The sequence below is a fragment of the Oculina patagonica genome, chromosome 11 (assembly GCF_052425735.1).
Source record: "Oculina patagonica isolate OP01 chromosome 11, crgOcupat, whole genome shotgun sequence".
NCBI lineage: Eukaryota > Metazoa > Cnidaria > Anthozoa > Scleractinia > Oculinidae > Oculina > Oculina patagonica.
Genome location: NC_135768.1, coordinates 11,194,026 through 11,214,046, shown reverse-complemented (window position 1 = coordinate 11,214,046; position 20,021 = coordinate 11,194,026). Strand labels below are relative to the sequence as shown.

Below are 20,021 nucleotides of genomic sequence, written 5' to 3'. Positions count from 1 at the left end.
CCATCTTGTGTGAGGCTTTTTTAATATTTCATATACAGTCCGACCTCTATTAAGCGGCCACCTATTAAGCGGCCACCCTCCATTAAGCGGCCACTCTCCAAATTCCCGATTTATTTGTCACTAAACTACTGTATTTGATACCTCTATTCAACGGCCACCTCTGTTAAGCGGCCGCGGCCACCTTTTTGCTGTCGCAAGTGTATTATTTATATAGTTTTTTACCTCCATTAAGCGGCCAGAAAGTTATCTTTCCAAGCGAAATGGTGACCGATGATATATATCGTCCGTGAAATATCTTAAGCTAAATTTTTCACATACTAACTGTTGATGCAAATAGGGTTAAAAAACTTGTCAACGATGTTTTGCATATTTTTCTGTACGTTGTGTCAACCCGAAGAAATACTGTACATTTCAACTAGTTGCCCTCTTTGTGTCACGGTTATGGGCTGGAAATGCACTTGATGTTTTGTTACAAAGAATTTTGGATTTATCTTCATATATGTTCACTTTTTAAAATCATTTTGCTATATAGAGTCAATAAAACCATGTTTACTGCCATTTCTTTCCAATTTATATTGTTCCTCTATTAAGCGGCCAACCTCTATTAATCGGCCACTTTTCGAAGTCTCGATGGTGGCCGTTTAATAGGGGTCGGACTGTATTCCTCCTTTTACGCCTTCTTTGGACTTGTCGCGAAAAGCGGGCGACGCAAGATGACCTAGCCAACGGAAACGGGCTTTGAGAAAGTCCACGCCTTCTTATGTGAAGAAGATAACAATTGATTTTCTCAGCAACCATTAGGAATATCCAAAAAGCCTCACACTCTTTTGTAGCTCATTACCTACTGATTGATTGGCACTGTCCAGTTTGTTTGGTCGTACGTGCGAACACGAAAGCAGGTATTTATTCAGCGTTTATTTATTTATTCAGATTTCCGAAACAATAAATATTTACAATTAAAACAAATAATAAAATATACAATAAAAACTTGTGGAAGGATAGCAGCAGGGGGATACTTAATTCCCATGTAAAAGCTAATAACTGTACTACAGCTAAAACATATCAATTGACGAAAAAATAATTGAAATTAATCAAAATTTAGCAAGAAACAATACACTTCAGCCCCGGCCAAACGCACGCAACATTTTACTACAACACATCCCAACATTGTTGCACACAGCATGTTGCAGAGTCGTTTGGCCACCATGTTGCAACATGTTGGATGATGTTGGACCAAGCTTGAAAATGGTCAAATTTTTCTCCCAACATCTCGCAACATTTTTGGATGTTGTTCTCGTTTGGCCCAATCTCAATCCCAGAGTCCACGTTCCCCTGGTCAACGGGAACGTGGAGTCTGGGAACGAGATTGCGTTGGCCACGTTCGTTCTTCGTTCGTTCAACATTGTTGCGCTGGAGCATGCGCACTGGTTCGATTTGCGTCTAGCCAAACGCGTGCAACCATATCCATGGTGCAACATGTTGTGCACAACAATGTTGCGTTAAAATGTTGCATGCGTTTGGCCAGCTGCTTCACAACATCTCACAACATGACCCAGCGTGCGTTTGGCCGGGCCTTAAGACAAGAGAATATTAATAATATAAATGCTAATTCATTAAATGGCTTAATAGCTTTTTCTTAAATAAACTTAATGATTGAGCCTCGAGGACCTCACTCGGCAACGAATTTAAGTTTGTGCTTTTGTATATAGTACGCGATTCTCCTACTATGTCGAAGTTCTAAGCAGCATCTGTGTATTGAAATACTACATGAAATACTCTATGACTACATGTATCTCGGTGCTCACATGAAACTGTTTAAGAGGAAATCCGCCAGGACTTCGAGTAGTTATTGGACAAAATTATGTACCAAAACTATTTACACCTGATTGCAAGCTTTTGTGTTACTGCTTCAAATATCTTATCGAAAGAAATCTTTTCTAACAACACCACACATCGAAAACACATTTTGAAGTTCCGCTGAATTCCACTGAATCGCTTAAAAGATGTAAGCTTTTGCCCATAGCTTGTGAACTTTAAATATCATTTTCTCAGACTCGGATAAGAAATTGTTGTACCAGAATTATTTCCACCTTATTGCAAACTTTTTTGTTACTGCTTCAAATATCTTATCAAAAGAAATCTTTTCTAACAACACCACACATCGAAAACACATTTTGAAGTTCCGCTGAATTCCACTGAATCGTTTAAGACGAATTTACAAAATGGCTACACGTGAGATTTTGCATATACCTTGTGAACTTTGAAATTCATTTTCTCAGACTCTGATAAGAAATTGTTGTTGGTGTTATCACGGATAATTACTTACATCTTTACCTTTTATTAAGGGTAGGAAATAACGCAATAGGATTTAAATTATTCTGGAAATTGGTTTTTGTCCAACTTTAATAAATATTACTCGACTTTCTAGTGGATTCCTTCTTAAACAAGGTGCACGCGTACTTGCAACTGTCGCGAGCCTACAAATAAAAAAGACCAAACGAAGTTGTTTCGCGCCTGGCTCCTATCTTTTCGCTGGTAAGTTTGTTATTTTTGCTGTATATTGATTCGTTGTAGAAAAGTAAGCCTTGTAAAAGTGCGTACGGACTTAGTTGTGAACGCTTGTCGGGTCTGAGACGGTCTGAGACACTTTTCCCTCATGTAATTCGTCTTATTTCATCCTCAAAACTTGAAAATCAAAATATTATCTTATGCACTAGCTCGCACCAAAGAAAGAAACCTTCTTTTTAATTCTAGTAAAGGCCACTAAAATTTATCAAGTTTTTGTTCATAAGGTAAGTCCGTTCCGCATATTAATCTTGTCGGTGGTGGTACGCGCGATTTTCGTCTTAAAATCGCGCGTACGACTTTCTAAAGCACTAGAAATACAAAAACGTGACACCAGGTAAGGTTTAAAGTTTCATTATAACTTTTCACCGGTAAAAAGAGATATTTTTCTCAACTTTTTTTCAAATCCATACAAGCTCTTATAATACATCCATACAAACTCTCATAGTACGCTTTGGTTACCTGTGACAAAACAGGTACTACACTGCACTACAGAAGATCCAAACTTTTATAAATAGGGATCAAATAGTTGCTTGAGACGCATCTTAAACATTTGGTGGCCTGAGAAAATTTTTGAATGAATAACTTTGGCAGCGAGGAGAACAGTTGAGGGAAAAAATAAATTATGTGCGTATAACAACAGCTCAGTAAGTGGTACACACTCGGAATAGTACTTAAAGGGGTAGTCAATTTTTTAGGGGTAGTCCATTTTAGGTATTCCATTTGGGTAGTCCATTGGGGTAGTCCATTGGGGTAGTCCATGGACTGGGGGTCAGTGTTTTGTCCACCACCAATCTTGTCGCTCTTCGTTGGAATCCGTTGCAATTTTTGAGAATTGGCGGCAACTGGCGTTGGGCGCATCGGCTTTTCAATTTTTTCTATAAAAAAACGCCCGAATATATCCTTCGGTAGGGCAGTGAATGTTCTCAAATAGGAAGGAACTATTATCAGTGCTTTACTTCCCGGGTTACTTGTAAATTGGAGTGAAACGAGAACTGAATATTGTTTTGTGACCAATGGAAACCCATTCGTTGTCTGTGGTTTGTTGTCTGAAGTTCCTGCATGTGATTGGTTACAACACAAAAAACATTCCATTCAAGTGTTTACGCTTTTGTGGACCGTTGTAAGAAGCGCTGTAAAACGTAAGATATTTCTTTGATTCTTGAACGTAAATACGTTTTCCTTCTGTCTTACGTTGCTTGCCGGATGTCGAGCCGATGGGACTCGTCCTGACTTCAAATTTGTTAAAATGCTGCCTGTAAAACTCTGTAGAGGTAATTCGATGGTCTTAGAAATAGCTGAAGATACAACGCATACGCTGATACGCGGCTTCTGACTTTCCCGTTTTCATCACTTTTAGTTCAAGAGAAAGATGTATGGCTCTCTTTTGTGATTATCGATTTCAATCGGTTAAATCAACTTATTTTATCGAGTATCATCGATTAATCGATCAGCTTTTCGATGATCAATTTCGATCGATTAGTTACGTTCTGGGAGACATCAAGTTTAGCAAATTTGAATAACAGTGGCTGATAAAAAACAAGTTGTAGATGAGCAGGTATTTATCTTCCATCGCCCAAAGAGAAGGCATACAGTTCAGAATGAACTGAAACTGGAAATTGTATCCTTGTAACGATATCCGATAATATGCCATCGAGACTATTTGACGCCAGTGACCGAGAGCGCATTAACTGTTACTTGATAGCTTGTCACGCAAGGAAAAGACATGACACGTTGCATGAATCAGTGACAACCTGTTATCCGATAGCTTGTCACGCACTGAAGAAAACGAAATGACACGCTGCTCGTGGATATTATTGGTTTTATTGCCGCTCCTTTGGGCACTTTAGAAAAGGTTGACGATTAAACCGGTAAGCCGATCCCTTTACTGATTTTAAGACGTACCGTAAGCGTTGTTTATTCATTATTTTTTCGCTTGGATGAATTTGTTTGGCGGTAGACGAGAGCGATACGCATAAGCGAAGCTGGTTTGGCTCCATTCTCGAGACGAAGGGACAGTTAGTCGGGCGAAAAGCTTTCACTTGTGTGGTGGATAATTGCTATACATAAAAACTAATTGCGTAGTATTGGTAATCAACAACAATTTTTGTGTGAAGTATAGATGGCGTGTGTTATTACAGTGGTCACGGAATGCCGATTTTTCCGCTGACTTCTCGAACCTGCAGTTGAAACGAAAATTGCTTCGAACGTGAAACCCCAATCGGGATGTTGTAGGTATCGGGAGTGAAATACAGAGTAGTACTATTCAAGGGAAACCGAAATTGGTTTGAGATATCGGGAGTTTCGAGAAACTGAGTGTTCGAGAAATCGGAATGCCACTGTAGGTAGTAGGGAGTAGGTTGCAGTTTCATTTTCATGTCACACAACCATTATGCAAAGATATCTAATTCGTACAAGTCGTCACTTTGCTAGAATTATGCTCTACTATTGGATCCGTCGCGGACCGGTTCAAGAACGGTCCATGTAAATACCTGGATTGGTTTTAAACGTTCCATGTAAACAGAAGCCGATTCGGTCAGGTCCGGTCCCGTGTAAACAGAGGTTAAACTATTATTGTTAGCAACCAGTCTCAGCGTTTCAGCGCGTGGTCGCTTACACAAGAGTCCATTCTCGTAAACGGCCAGCTCTGGTTCCGACAACTGTTCCGAATTCCCGAAGTTGGTTGCTTGCTAGAGTTTCGGCTTTCGCTTGGTGTGAATATTGCGAATACAAAGAGAAGGGCGAGGCAAGACATGACGAGATAACGAATAATTACCGCTTTACAATGTTTTGCAGGTGATCATTAAAATTCAAAATATATTTTCCTGTTTTGATGTCAGGGTATCAATAATTATTTAATGTGTTTGTTCTTTTTCTGTTATGTTAATTTACGGTACTTTTAATTCAAGGGCATCAGATTAGTTCTTTATATCTTGTTCTCGACATTTCTCTTTTTTGTGACTATGTTTAACTCTTTGTATATGAACTTATAAAATAGAACGAATAAATAAATACATGATTTAATTAAAATAAAAATTTGAAACGGGCTAGTGTACTTGTAGCTAACCAACAAACCATCGCTAAGTCACCCCTCGTTTTTAAAAGTGCTTAGAAGCGAAAAAGCTCAGCCAAATAATTAGCAATAATTTCTGGTTTAGCTCGGTGTGAAAACTTGTGAAATGTTTCTTTGTTTCGAAGCTATATTGTTTTCCTTCTTCGTTTGAAGTTCTTAGTTGTCTTAGACGTTCTTTGTTTTTTGTCTCTGGTGAGTTTCCAGCAATAACAAAACATGCAAGATAACAGAAGTTTGTAATCAAATTTGCCAAATAATTACTTCACTGAGTTTCACTGGTTGTTACACCGTGGATGAGCCCTCACAAGAATTAACTGAGTTGACGAGCGAAGCCTGGTTGCACGACAGGTAGCCTACTACTAGCCACGCAGAGGTTCTTTTGGCTCGTCACGCAATCTTTCCTAGTACATTACACAACTTCTGCAGTCCAGTACGTCAGAAGAGGAGAAAAAAAAAACCGCTGGAAAAGTGGTTTAGTATTTTACTACGTAGACTTTTATATTTGGCATAAGAATAATTGTTTGGCCGAAAAAAGAGTCAATAGTCAAGAATGCAAACTAGGTCATCTATACCTGACAATAAGAATTCATGGCTAGAACGTTTAAAGACACGATATTTCTTTATTTGTACTGTTAAACCTACAACTACCTAAACAGTGGTACTTTTTTTTCCCCCCCTTTTTTTTTTTTTTTTTTTTTTTTCCTTTTCCCCCGGGATCCCCCCCATTAACCACCAAAAACCCCAAACTTGTAAAGCCCAGGACTTATAACCGGAATTTTATATGTGCGTGTACGTTATATTTAAAGTACAAATGCACTTATTTCATCCGTGGCTTACCAGGTATTAAAGTGCAAGCATGTGACACTATGAAACCAAGTTAATAAGCACACTGAATTTGGTCTTTTGAAAATGAATTTAAGTATTCCCAATGAAATGGTTGGCAGTGTTAACCTACTTATCTTTATCTTTACCCACAGATTAGCTTGAACAGACGATGGCCCTTTCGCCTTATTGGAGATGTGGTTTTTGGATATTTGGCTTTCTCTGTCTTTTAGTAGTCGTAAATATATATGTATTAACTGCACATCTAAAAAGGTATGTTTGATGTTGAGTTTTTCTCTGATGCTTTTCTTTACGTTGTATGGTTGTGGAAACCTTACTTCAGTTACCTTATTATTTGTGACAGTACCTATCGAGTAATAATTTCTACACCTGTGGAAAACTTGGTTAGTGCGCCGGACTCCGGGTCGAGCGGTACGGGCTTCGGCCTTGGCTGGGGCCATCGTGTTATGTTCTTAGGCAAAACACTTTACTCTCACGGTGCCCCTCTCCAACCTGTCTAATTGAGTTCCGGCGAAAACGGGCAGCCAGGCGGAAACCGGGCAAAAAAATTCTAGTAACCCTGGGGGTAACCCTTCGATGGACCTAAGCGGGGGATTGGAAATACCCCTAGTCGCTACATGTTGCGGAAACCGGGGATAAGCTCCGGCCTGATGGAGCACTAACCTCGAAAACAGTTTTACCTTATTTAATTTTTCCTGTCTTACGTAATGACTATGTTCGTTCTTGAATCTCTTCATGTTATTCAGGACTGATCATAAGAATGTAATGACCGGAAGGAAACCCAAACGAGACATCTAATCTTCATGGAATAAGCCGCTGCAAGATATCAATGAAATCATCATTTTGCATTTCAGTTGACAATTCGCCATAACATATTCTTGTATCTTTATCGTTTCTCATTACAGCAGAAAGCCTCTGGTCTAATCTATTTGTTTTGATCGCCAATCCTACTTGAATGAAAATCGTTAAATCCACAAGTCCTCAAAAGTGTTTTTGCCCGCGAATAAAAGTCAAAAAAATCCAAGGGAGACGCAAATCAAACCAAACTGAATAAATAAAAGGTGTGAATAATTCCTAGTTAATCTCTTTTAAGCACGCACGAGGAATTACATTGCTGATTCATAGGCGGCGAAGCAGGGGGAAGGGGGCTGTACCCCCCCCCCCAAAAAAAAAAACGAAAAGTTGGGGGGGACTGAGGCCCCCACACGTTTTGGTACCGAAAATATCGCGAGCGCAGCGTCAAATTGGTTTGTCAACAATGAGTGAGTTCAAACATCTTCAAAACTTCCTTGGAAGTCTTCGGAAAACTTCGTTTATCTTCGGAAAAGTTCGAAACACGAACGGAAACGTTCGTGCGGCCTTCGAACAACAATCGGAGAATCTTCGGAAATCTTCGGTCTAGAAACTGCTCAGAAAACAAAAAGTTGCTAGAACGGAAAAAAGTTGCTCCAAATATGAAAACCTACCGAGTATTTTTGGGACGGTCTTAGCCCCCCACGTTCCAAAACGCTCCGCGGCCTCTGTGATTTGAGACGTTCGTTGTTCACGAAGTGGCTATCGCTACGCATACGTCTCAAAATGTGTTGAAACAAACCGTTACATCTTGTGTCGCATGCCTGGCACATAACAAAGCGGATTTAACCAGATGGTCTTTCCCAAACGTCTGGAAAAATCTACATACCAAAAAAATCAGTAATTCAGAAATTCAAAGATCAACTTATCTTTTTGCAGATGTGATGGACGTTCTTTTAAAGGCAAGAATAAAGAGAGATATGACGCCCTCTGGTTTAAAGAAAGCATTACAAAGGAACTAAATAAAATCCACCTTGAAATGCAAGAGTTGCTCATTCATAAACAAGCACCCTCAAAGAGATTGATTCGGCAATTAGGAGAAGTTGTAAAACGTCTAGACGACAAACAACAACCGAGTTTTACCAGTGAGACAGTCAGCAAAGATGGAAGTGTGGATGTGTGCCCAGAGGGGTATCAAGGGGGTAAGTCGGGCTATCCCCTCTACGCAAAGAAGGGCTGGTACACCACTAACTGTACAAATGCCAAACCGATTCGTTCCATGATAAGCATTTTAATTAATACTGTTGCATATCCCAAGGAAGATGAGAACCACGTTGAAAAGGTTTTAAAAGGGATTACAGAAACGTACCCAACAGTTCGGGTTCATTTAGTAACACGAAGTAGCAATGTTATGGAGGCTGCCAGAAACTACAAAAATGTCGATGTTCGTAAGGCCAAGGATACAAAAGTAAGCAAAGGATGGAACATGTTGATAAGTAAGGTCTCTACTCCTTATGTACTCGTTGCACGTGATGTTTTTCACTTCACATGGCTGACCCAACTTGAGAGACAAATTCGTGTGATCAGTCAGATACCAAATGTTGGAGTTGTAGGCGGAGCATACCGTAATCTCTCAGGTCACTGGAAAGCGGGCTGTGTGCAAACTAAACTCAAAAACTACGTTCTGGAATACCAAGAAGGCTATTACCACTCAAAGAATGAGTGCATGTTCTGTGATTATCTGCAAGGTCCTTTTGTTACCAAGACAAAAATGTTAAAGCTTGACGAGAGCCTTCCAAATGAAGTTGTGTTTGAAGATTGGTTTTTACGTGTTGTTGAAGATGGCAACCCTATCATGGCATGTCCAGATGCTATGTATTTCACTGCAGATTACTATTCATATTCCAAAAGAAATGATAAAAAAGTGTGGACACCTTTGGCTAAAAAGTGGGAGCTTAATCGTGTGTTACTTCCCCAGGGAGTTAAACATTCTTTCTCTTGTCAGGATATTGGTTTCACATGCAATGCTCATAGCGGTTTACTCCCAGTTTGTTGTCAGGAACTGTATGCAGAAGCTGTGTCTTTTTTCAAGAAGTTTACTGATGAGAACAATGTTCGATTCGAGCTCGATAGTGGTTCAGTGTTAGGAGGTGTAAAGTTTAATGGCCTTATTCCTTGGGACGTAGATGGAGATTTCTTCGTATTGTCCACAGAAATCCAAATCTTTAACAAAGCAGAGACAATCGAGTATTTTCAGAGAAGCGGCTATAGCTTAACTGAGTACGAGGAACCGATGCTCGACGGAAAGAAATACATGTATGATGGGTATGTGAAAATAAGTTTCAACGCGTTTTACATTGAAGTATTTGGGACGACTGTTATGTCAAACACTGTGTATCTTCCATCAGAGCTACAGAAACCTGAAACATTCACTAAAGCAAACATTAGAGGTATTTGGGTTGATACAAAGTATAGTCCTGGATTGTACGCAAGGAATCGGTATGGAAGAGAAATCTTAAAACATTCCCAGTCCTGGGGCGAAGTAGGATTACCTCATAGTTTTGGTGACTATAACCCCGGGAGCTTCACACCTTGTAAAAACCCAACGCATCACGCTTGTCTGTCTAGTTTCCCTGGTGACGGTGACATTCCGTTTTTCGTCGCTTAGCAATATCTTGAATTGCTAGGGTTTTTACACCCGCTTTCAGTGTTACGTGCAAAGCGGCTATCTTTTAACATTCGCGATTCGACAGGGTAAACAAACAAAACGGATCGAGATCCACCAATCACAGCCTACTAGCATGATCTTCTGAACTTGTGGCTTATTTGCGTGAAACCTAAAGCCTTCGACAATTTCTTCTTAAGTATATCATCTAAACACAGTTATAATACTAGGCTAGCATCAAAATCAACCTACTATATCAATCGTGTTAGAACTAATTATGGCAAATTTAATTTACACTTTTCTGGTCCCTCCATCTGGAATAACTTGGATGAAGAACTAAAAAGTCTATCTCTTCATTCATTTAAGCAAACTATGAAAAAGCGTTATTTAAGTACTTATGGTTAATGCTGACTTAGTATTTTAATTTTCTTTTCGCTCGTATTAAACTAATATTAACAAATTTTAGTTCAAACATTAACTGGTACTGTTTTTCTTTTTTTTTCCCATGTTCCCTTTTTTCCCTACTTTTCTAAATTAAATTATCACTTATACATACTTAGTTACATTGTAGTTATTTATTTTTATTTCATTTTATATTTTTTTTCTTTTCTGCATGATACTTAATTACTTAGTACTTGTCTTATTTTACTTTTGTCTTCTTTTATGTACAACCTTGTCAAAGCAATTAAATTTTTTTTAACTACTCAGCTCGTTTAGTTTATTTCTATTCTGAGTAGTTTTTTGCCTATTCTAGTTAATTTATATTATGCTGTAATTTATCTTTTATTTAATTTGGCAAAATAAAATGGTTGTTGTTGTTAAACCAACACCGGTATGCATCGGCTCTTTTCGAACAGCACGTCGAAAGACGATGTCGTAAGATAACCGCTATTCTCGTAACACTGAAAGCGGGTGTACGTTGTTTATTTTTCCAGTGATAATCTGTTTTGCAGGAAAATCTACCCATTTGTTTTAAATGATATTTGTAGATAATTTAAAAAAAGCGAAACAAGAAGTACAAGTAAAATAAATGTCGAACAGATAATTTAATAATGAATACATTTTAGTTACAATGAAAATAATGCTTTAAGAACAAGATAATCCATCGAATATTTGGAACATTTGTAATTGAGCTTAAACTTGTCACCGAAAGATCAGTTGCTTGTTGAAGCATTTAAAGTGTATGTGACATGAAAAATATTTTCTGCTTATTTGAAAGGCCTTTTCAAAATATCTTTTTTCGTTTCAGAGATATTGACGTTTTTGTATTATGCAAATTAGATCAGTGATGACGTCACAAGATTTGACTCTAAAATTTGGTAAAATACTGAATAAACAATATCTCTAAAACTATCGAAGCAGTGTTCTTGAAACTTGGCACCACAAATGTGCATCACAAAAGGAACAGAATGACACCCTTAGTATTGTTGCCATAGCAACTCTTTCAGCTCCAGTCTCTCTCCGTCAAAAAGACAAATATCCCCATATCTGACCTCTAAAGTGAGACAAAGGGTCCTGCTTAGAACAGACATAGTTCCCATCTTGCCTTAATTCCCACCATTGGTTTGGCTGCGCTAGATGGTTCTTGGTTTAAGACAAAAACTGGGAATTTCAGTTTTTATTGAGACAGCACCAGCGGCAAAACTGTTGTCATGGCAACAGCCCTAAGGGTAACATTTTGTTTCTTTTGTGATGCACATTTGTGGTGCCAAGTTCCAAGAACACTGCTTTAATAGTTTTAGAGATATTGTTTATTCAGTATTTTACCATTTTTTAAGGGCCCATTTACATGGAAAGAGGATGATCCTAGCACAAGGATCATCCTAACTTTCATGTAAAATGGAATGATCCTAGTGCTAGGATCATCCTAGTACTAGGATCATCCGAGCGCCATATGTTTTCAGCTTTCAGTTTACATGTGAATGGTTGCATTTGGCCCTAACGCTAGGATCATCCTAGCGCTAGGATCATCCCTCGTCTGAGATAGGATGATCCTAGCGTTAGGGCCAAATGCAACCATTCACATGTAAACTGAAAGCTGAAAACATATGATCCTAGTACTAGGATGATCCTAGCACTAGGTTCATTCCATTTTACATGAAAGTAGGATGATCCTTGTGCTAGGATCATCCTCTTTCCATGTAAATGGGCCCTTAGGTCAAATCTTATGACGTCATCACTGATCTAATTTGCATAATACAAAAACGTCAATATCTCTGAAACGAAAAAAGATATTTCGGAAAAAAAAACGCCATTCTTCTGTATTTCGAAAGGCCTTTCAAATAAGCAGAAAATATTTTTCATGTCATATACACTTTAACAAGAAATATTAAAAGATTATTGTTAAATTGTTAGATGTAACTAATATTCATCGTTATATATCAGGACTTTTTTCCCCTTACAGCACGCACTTATGTCCAGGATTGAACGCAAGTATTGTTTAATGAGTACTTCATGTTTGACTGTGTTATTTGACATTTCCATGTTACTTCATATTTGACAGATTTTGGTGTGTTTTGGTAAACTTTTATAAATGAGGACACTTTGTGATGCCTGTCATGAGGAACGTGAATCTCATTAGCGTTCAATCCTGGACATATCTGACAGCACGCGCTCTCATTGGCTTCTTCGTGGTCACATGACATATTAGAATAAAACTGTTTCCCGCCGCGGGTAACAGCGCAAAATCTATGGCGTCACAGGGTAATAGTGCACTGTTGCCCGCGAATGTTGACCGGCGACCGCAGTTCTTCTAAAGCCTTCGCTGGGCTGTAAGGACATGAACAAGCTACTAAGGAAAATATAACTTCGTATGCTATGCTATGCTATGCTATGCTATGCTATGCTATGCTATGCTATGCTATGCTATGCTAAGCTAATAGCTCAGGAGAAAATTTATCGACATATACTGCTATGCTATGCTATGCTATGCTATGCAATGCAATGCATTGCTATGACGTGCCATGCCGTGCCATGCCGTGCCGTGCCGTGCCGATTACCGTTATTAAGGACCAAATCACAACATGACACACGCAAGAAAATGTAGCCGTACAGGGGCATTTTGCAATAATAATAATATTTAATAATATTTAATACTTATATTGCGGCACGTTCCAGTATGTCTGATCAATATACGTGTCGCTGCCCCCGCCCTACTATATCTAATTTCTCGCGTTTATATATGTTAAGTTTTTTTATCAACACGCTCTTGCTCTGTAGTATCCTTTGTACTCCAAATACAAACACTAAATTCGACCCTGACGCAACAATAACATCACTAAAATAATTCTTTATTATTTACAACATCACTGGCTTAATAACCGTTCGCCATCATATTACTTCTGAACATATTATTATTATATGGTAATAACAGTCTCTACTTTCGTACTTTCGAATTCATCGTATCGCAAACTTGCATAGGGTCCAAAATTCTTAAAAGTTACAAAATAGTCAGTTCTTCTCTTGAAATTAAACTATACAAAAAAGGTATGAAATGTTCGAGTATTCATCGCAGCCATTTTCCCGCTTCTTTCTTTCGTTTCAAATTCTCGCTCTACTATTTTGAGGGAGAGGCAATGGCTGCTCGTCGTATTTTACTATAATACATTGTTGAATTAATTCAACCCTTTTAATGTTCCAGTAAGCGTTTCCTTTCGTGATATGTAGCAGACAATAGAAGCCTTTAGGGAAATGGTCAAAACTATTGCACTCAGACAGGGCACACAAAAAGACAGGTGGTCTCTTCATGTATCCCCCTGTCCCCACCTTAAAAGATGGTGTCTTGTTTGTATAGCCACCACTCTATCAGGAGAAAAAGATTTAAACCTCCTCGTGCCATTTCTCCAGCAAGGCAAGCTTCATGCACACCTAATATGAAAGTCTCAGCTCGAATTTTAAGGCCAACAAATTTTGTCCATTTGGCTTACCAGACAGGTGGTATTTTGCATAGCCCCCCTACCCCTACACAAGGTGGGTCCTCGTCGAGTACACTTGTTATGACCACTTCCCTTACATCACCTAGTACGACAAAGAGCAAATTAAAATGCACGCGCGCGTCAACTAGTGTCATTTTGGCGGAAAAAAAAATTCGTTGCCTTTGTAAGGCCCGTTTAAACGTGCGATGTTTGATGCGATTTGTGTCGCGCTTTCCAATTCAACTTTTGTCGCGCTAAAGCTCACAATAAAAATTGCAAATGTAAACTAGCGGCGATTTTGTCGCTGCTAGTTACATTTGCAATTTTCGTGCGATTTTCATCGTGAGCTCAAGCGCGAGCAAAGTTGCATTGGAAAGCGCGACAAAATTGGCATCAAAAATCTCCTTTGTAAACGGGCCTTTACAATCACGAAATAGCATAATTATCTTCTCAAGCAACTCCGCGCTCGTTTCTGACCGTGCCTTGCGGCATCGTGCGAATCAACTTCTCCCAAAACCACTTGTTGCTTACACTGAGATAAGTGTTAGTGCGCATGTACAACTTCATTTCGTCATCCAGCTCGGCTATGTTGACGTCATCAAACAAAATAATTATTAGTTTAAGTCGATCTTCCAGCACTTTGTGATGTGCCGTACGAAACTCCAGCATGCACCACTCGCTCTGTAAGAAGTTTCGAGATAGCACCATGAGCATGCGCTTACTGTGTTCGACGCTGTTCAGTATGTTCCTTACAATAGGTGCGCCGACTTCAAAGTCGCGGTAATGAAGGCAGAGTTTGTAAGGAGGCTGGCGATTTTCCAGACTTGCTTGCAGAGTATTTTCGACCCACCCACGTTCCTTTTCGCTGTATGACACAAACGCGTCGTATATCTTATTGCTTGAATCCGAGTCATCTATGCGGTCGAACTGGTGCCAATTGAAGTGGGTGTACATGAAGGCCTTTAATACTTTTCGGTACTTGTACAACAGAATAAAAATGATTAAATTCATGGCTAACAGGCCTCCAAGAGTAACAGCAATGACTGTGGAAGTTTTTTCCAGTATGATGGTTGTTTTATTGGCTACAGTTTTGCTATATTCCGCCGTTGCATTACAACCAAACTTCTCGTCGGGCAAAGTGTAGATTGCTTTCACTCCTTCGGCGTTGTCCGCTGACTCACAAAGAACGTTTTCGATCTGTTCAACTTGATCATTATGATTGAGTCTCTGTAGCCAGTTCTTCATCCATTTTAATGTGCAGCTGCATTTAAATGCATTATCATGCAAGGCAAGATTTGTGAAACTAAGACTCTTGATGTTTCTCGGTATGCTTATCAAGTTGTTTGAGTCCACATGCAGAATTCTGACCCTTTTTAATTTCGTCACCGTTTTTGCACTTAACTGTTGGATCTTGTTTCCTGTTAAATACAAGGCGAACAGGTTTTTCAAGAAAGGATGCACTGGAATTTCTCTGATGTTGTTGTTTTTCAAGTTAAGCTCAATCAGGGGACCACGTGGCAGTATTCTCGGTACTTCGGTGAGATTTCTTCCCTCGCAATCGATGACGACAGTTTGATCCAAACATCGCTCGAAACAAGAACATTCAACAGGGCAATTTTTTGGCTTCGTTTGTGCAATTACACCATTCTCGCTAATTTCCAGAATGTTTTTGTCCTTCAGTTCTTCTGGCCAGGCACATTTCCATGTTTTGAACCGTGATTTCCAGTCAGGGTTATTTTCCAAGAGAGTTTCTATCTTTTGCTTGATGGCTAATATACTACAATCGCAGGTTAAATCATTCCCTGCTAATTCGATCTCGTATGTCTCCAGAAAGCGAGAAATCTTCTCTTTGTTTATTTCGCTTAAGCCTTGAATGTCCAATCTAGTAAAGTTGTTACTTGACAAATTGAGCAGTTTAGGCCCAGCGCCATTGAAAGAAAAGTTACCGGTAAATGATTCTTCACTAAAACTTTTGACAACATTGAGGAGGTCTTGAAAAGTCAACGTATTGTGGGAGAAATCAATCTTCGACATATTCCTTAAGCGAAATATAGCCGTGGGTACGTTGGTGAAATTATTGTTTTGAAGGTAAATCTCCTGCAAAACAGAGTCATTAGAGAAAGCGCCTTCTTCGATTTCTTCAAGTTTGTTCCCCTCTAAATGCAAAATCTTTAAGTTTGTCTAATGTGTAAAACAATCCACTTGAGATACTTTTTATGTTGTTATGATCTAAAGTAATCTTCTTGACATTTTTTAAGTTTTTAAATATTTCCGGTGGGACAACTGAAATATTGTTTTCTCCAAGTCGGATTTCCAGCAATGTGCTTAACCCTTGGAACAGCAGCGGTGGTAAATCATCCAACTTATTCTTGCTGACATCAATCGATTGAATTCCGTTCAAATTGCGAAAACACGTAGGCCCCACCTTTCTCAAACCATTTCTCGCAAGAGAAAGTTTGTGCAGAAATCCTTTAAACTCGTGCGATGCTAAATCCTCGATGTTGTTAGCATCTAATCTCAAAGTGCGGCAATAAATGTTTGTATCGATATCAATGCCTTCACGGTTCATAATGTCATTGTTAAAAGCTCTACTCCTTCTTAATCCACGAGGTAACTCTAATGTAGACTTAGACCAGGGGAAGTCTGGTGGGTGTTTCAATTTATTGGACTGCACATGGAGTGCTTGCAACGAGGGCATAGTCGTATGCAAATCTTCTGGAGTTATCTCGAGTGAAAGATTTGACAATGTAATTTCTGCCATTCTGGGCCATATATTCTTGGCACTAGAAAGCGTGTCCAATATTTCTCCAGTGGAACTGTCATAAAATGCGATGGCTGTCAGTGTTTTTATGTCCCTTTCCAAAGTTCCAGCCTCCTTTTTAAGCTGTGGGTTATGGCCATCCATACCTCCTGCAAACCCCACTCTAAGCAATTCGGTCGCCCTTGACCAAACAGCAAGATTTTGCACCGAGACGATGCACCCTCCAGCGAACACCAAATTTGACAAAACATTTTTGTTGATCAAGGTATGCAAATTAGTAAAATCTAGCTCTATCGGCGAGCAGCACTTTATATCTACTGTCAAATACGACAAAGTGTCGTTTGGGACTCTTGTCTGCAGCACGGAAGCAATGTCAAAGTGGTATTTTACTCGTGGTTGTGCGCTTTTAATCTCGCAATACACCTGTTCACTAATAACTTCGTTACCTTCTCTTGTCTCGTAAGAAGACGGACTGGTTTTGCTGCGGCAATGCATGATTTCTTCTGTATGTTCACTCTCGTCGTGGCCTGTCGAGCCCATGACCAGTAGCAGACAAACCAAAGTTTGAGACAGTACAAGGCCGTGCGCCATCTTTAACTGGTGGATACCCGATGTTCAGCTGCAACAGGTCTGGCCAATAGCTGCAACTGTTACAAAATGTGCAGCTAAGAATCATTGTCATCATCATTTTGTACCATTTTTCCGATGCAGTGAATGCCGGCAAGGAATTTAAACAGAAGTTTGCAATTCTTACCTGAAACTAAATTTGTCTTCTAAAGGGATTTTTCTGTTGTGCTTTGACTTTCAGTCGATTTGCAGGGTTTGGTAAAAGCTACAAGACACAATAAAACGGTAATCTACCCTTGTGCTCCGATAGTCACGACTTTTATAAATAGACAGCTGGCGAGATATATTTGGACAATTATATCACTGTCCAAAAATGTGGTGAGGTTAACTAACACTGTGTTTATCTTCATGCGCATACCGGTAGCTGTTTTCACATTATTATAATTAGCTTGTAATTGCTTCCGTTCAACAGCATTAATAAATGCAATTAAATGCAAATAATCGCAACATGCAAAGATCAATTCTCAATTTATCTTATATTGGTCGAGAAGATTTCAGATCTTTCGTCACGATGAAAAACAAAATGTTCGAAGGCAGCCACCCCCCCCCCCCCCCCCCTCCCCCCCCCAAACCACCCCTCCGTTCCCCACCTCTCTCTCCCCGGCAGCTTCTGTTCAAGCCAGTTGTTGGGAATATCTTGGTAGATTTGTGATTGTTTGAAATTTTCTGTATTGTGTTGTTTTCTCATTTGCTTGGATTATTAATTTTACTGTGACAGGGAAGGCCAATTTACTCGACCCCATCTGGATTTGTTGTTAAAATGTTTGCCTGAAGATCGTGTTTGGAACAAAATTTCCGTATGCAGTTGACTATTATATATACCCCCGGCCCACAAAGTCTATTTTAGTCTGATTTGTTTTGATATGTTTTCTCTTAGTTGCTAGGAAATTTAATTACACAGGACCGGAAAGGCTAAACTGGTTCTTGACCTCTTCCGGATTTGATCATATTATTGATAATATTTATATAGCGCGTTTTTCATACGTTTAAATGCGCTTTACACACCAGACCACAACACCGGGAGCTTCGTGCCCTTGTTGTTGTTATTTTTTTTATAAACTTTGGTTCGATGATTTTGCATTGACATAGGAACACAATTACATGAGAAAAAAAAGCACAGATCACAGTCAGCCATTCTTCAGTAATGGGTCGAAATCAGATTGTATTGCCTGCGAGTAGCTGAGAGAATAGCTACTTGTCCAGGCTCGAAAGCATGGCACTCAACTCAAAGAGAGATTAATTCCGTGTTTATAATAAGTGCTATAACGTAATACAGGGACTTCTCCGAAAATCGCGTGTTAGCATCAGGTCACGGTACACCACAAAACACGTGATTTTACAACCGGAAGACTCCAAAACACGTACGATAATACAAGATCAGACACGTACTTCACAGTACAAATTCCAAAACCATATCACACAGTTGCATTAACCTTGCACAGCACGATTTTGTACACCGTCGATTTCCACACACATTTTTCTGAAAGCAGTCGTGGACTAAGCAGTCTTCTATAAAGCTCTCTAAGAGTTTCCGGTTATTATTTTATGGGATGCTAATACGTGGGCAAGAAAGCCATTTAATTACCATACCTTTAGTTAACATACTTCTATTCCGAAAGATTACGTCACAAAAAAGATATAGCACACTTCTTTACTTGTTGCCGCAGTGTTTGACAAATTTTGTTTGTAGTAATGCACACTCGTATTGGTCGTGTACTTCTTAGTCAGGTGAAGGAGTGGGGGTGGGGAGGGGGGGGGGGCGAATCTGTACTAAAATTTGGGTGGAGTGTGCGGCGCGCAAATATACGATTTCCCTACCCTATTTTAGATCTGGCCCCAAAATCAATACTCCATTTCCGACCAGATATCCTACCCAGGAGCTGTTTAAGTTTTCTTAAACATTTTTAATAGTATTAATACTATAATTAAAAGATAGAGGTTGTACAGACAGTCACTCGAGTTTTATGCACAAAGCGACCATCACAGTCTGATGATTGCTTCGTGCGTGAAACTCGAGTAACTGTACGTAGTCTCCAACTTTTAATTATAGTATTCCGCATTACATGTATTTGCATCGAGCACTCCTACGATTGTGTGAAACCTTTTGCAGTTTTCTGTTTAAGTTTTTTTTTGGAAATTAAAAAAAAAAAAAAAAAAAAAAAAAAAAAACTCACACCAAATAAAACCCTCTATAGTATTAATATTAGTATTAAGTATTAAACCAACTTTCGAACTCTCCCACTTTTCATCAGTCTGTAAGCACTTGTGTTTGGAAGACCTCGCAGCTTTTTGTTTTCTTTTAACTTCCACGCGTTTTTCTATTACTGCTACTATGGAAAAACACAGAGAGCGTTTTCCTCTCTAAACTCCTATTTAAAATTTCTACAAGCAAGCACCAAAAAACTGTCACGCTAACGATTTCTGGGACAAAGACCGCTGGTTTATTGAACTGTACGAGACAACAAGGGAAAGTTCACAAGACCCCAGTAAACTTTAAATCCTGGATTAGCGTTAATCGGCTTTCGAACAGTTTGTTCCCCGATTGAAGGACGGAGTCAATGCCGCGGGTCACTGGAACAAACAAATGTATGGTAAACTGAAACCATGCAAGACGTTTATGTAGAAGCAATATCATTTAGTGTTACCTTCCAACACATTTTGGCTATAGCCCTTTACGGTCTTTCACGCGTTTGTCTAAATTCCATTCTGTTTGCAACAAAGAGAACTGTTAAGGCTAAACGAGGAAATATTGCTGCTGAAACATTTTTTTTTACCAAAATT

General features: G+C 39.2%; 1 protein-coding gene and 1 pseudogene across 3 annotated transcripts; one reads left to right on the top strand and one right to left on the bottom strand.

The window, feature by feature from the left end:
• The first annotated feature begins 2,508 nt into the window (after nt 1–2,508).
• Nucleotides 2,509–10,105, top strand: LOC144630209 (uncharacterized). 3 transcript variants are annotated; one of them, XM_078488537.1, is made up of 3 exons: nt 2,509–2,535; nt 6,616–6,733; nt 8,213–10,105. In XM_078488537.1, exons 2-3 carry the CDS (start codon nt 6,633–6,635, stop codon nt 9,939–9,941), a joined length of 1,830 nt encoding a protein of 609 aa, XP_078344663.1. In that variant the 5' UTR covers nt 2,509–2,535; nt 6,616–6,632; the 3' UTR covers nt 9,942–10,105. The 3 variants fall into 3 exon arrangements, with proteins under 3 accessions (XP_078344663.1, XP_078344662.1, XP_078344664.1); XM_078488536.1 differs by lacking the exon at nt 2,509–2,535 and adding an exon at nt 4,133–4,436; XM_078488538.1 differs by lacking the exons at nt 2,509–2,535; nt 6,616–6,733 and having other exon boundaries at nt 8,299–8,475; nt 8,592–10,105.
• A 3,148-nt stretch (nt 10,106–13,253) lies between these two features.
• On the bottom strand, nt 13,254–17,207 carry LOC144630199 (uncharacterized; annotated as a pseudogene).
• Between the last annotated feature and the right edge of the window lie 2,814 nt (nt 17,208–20,021).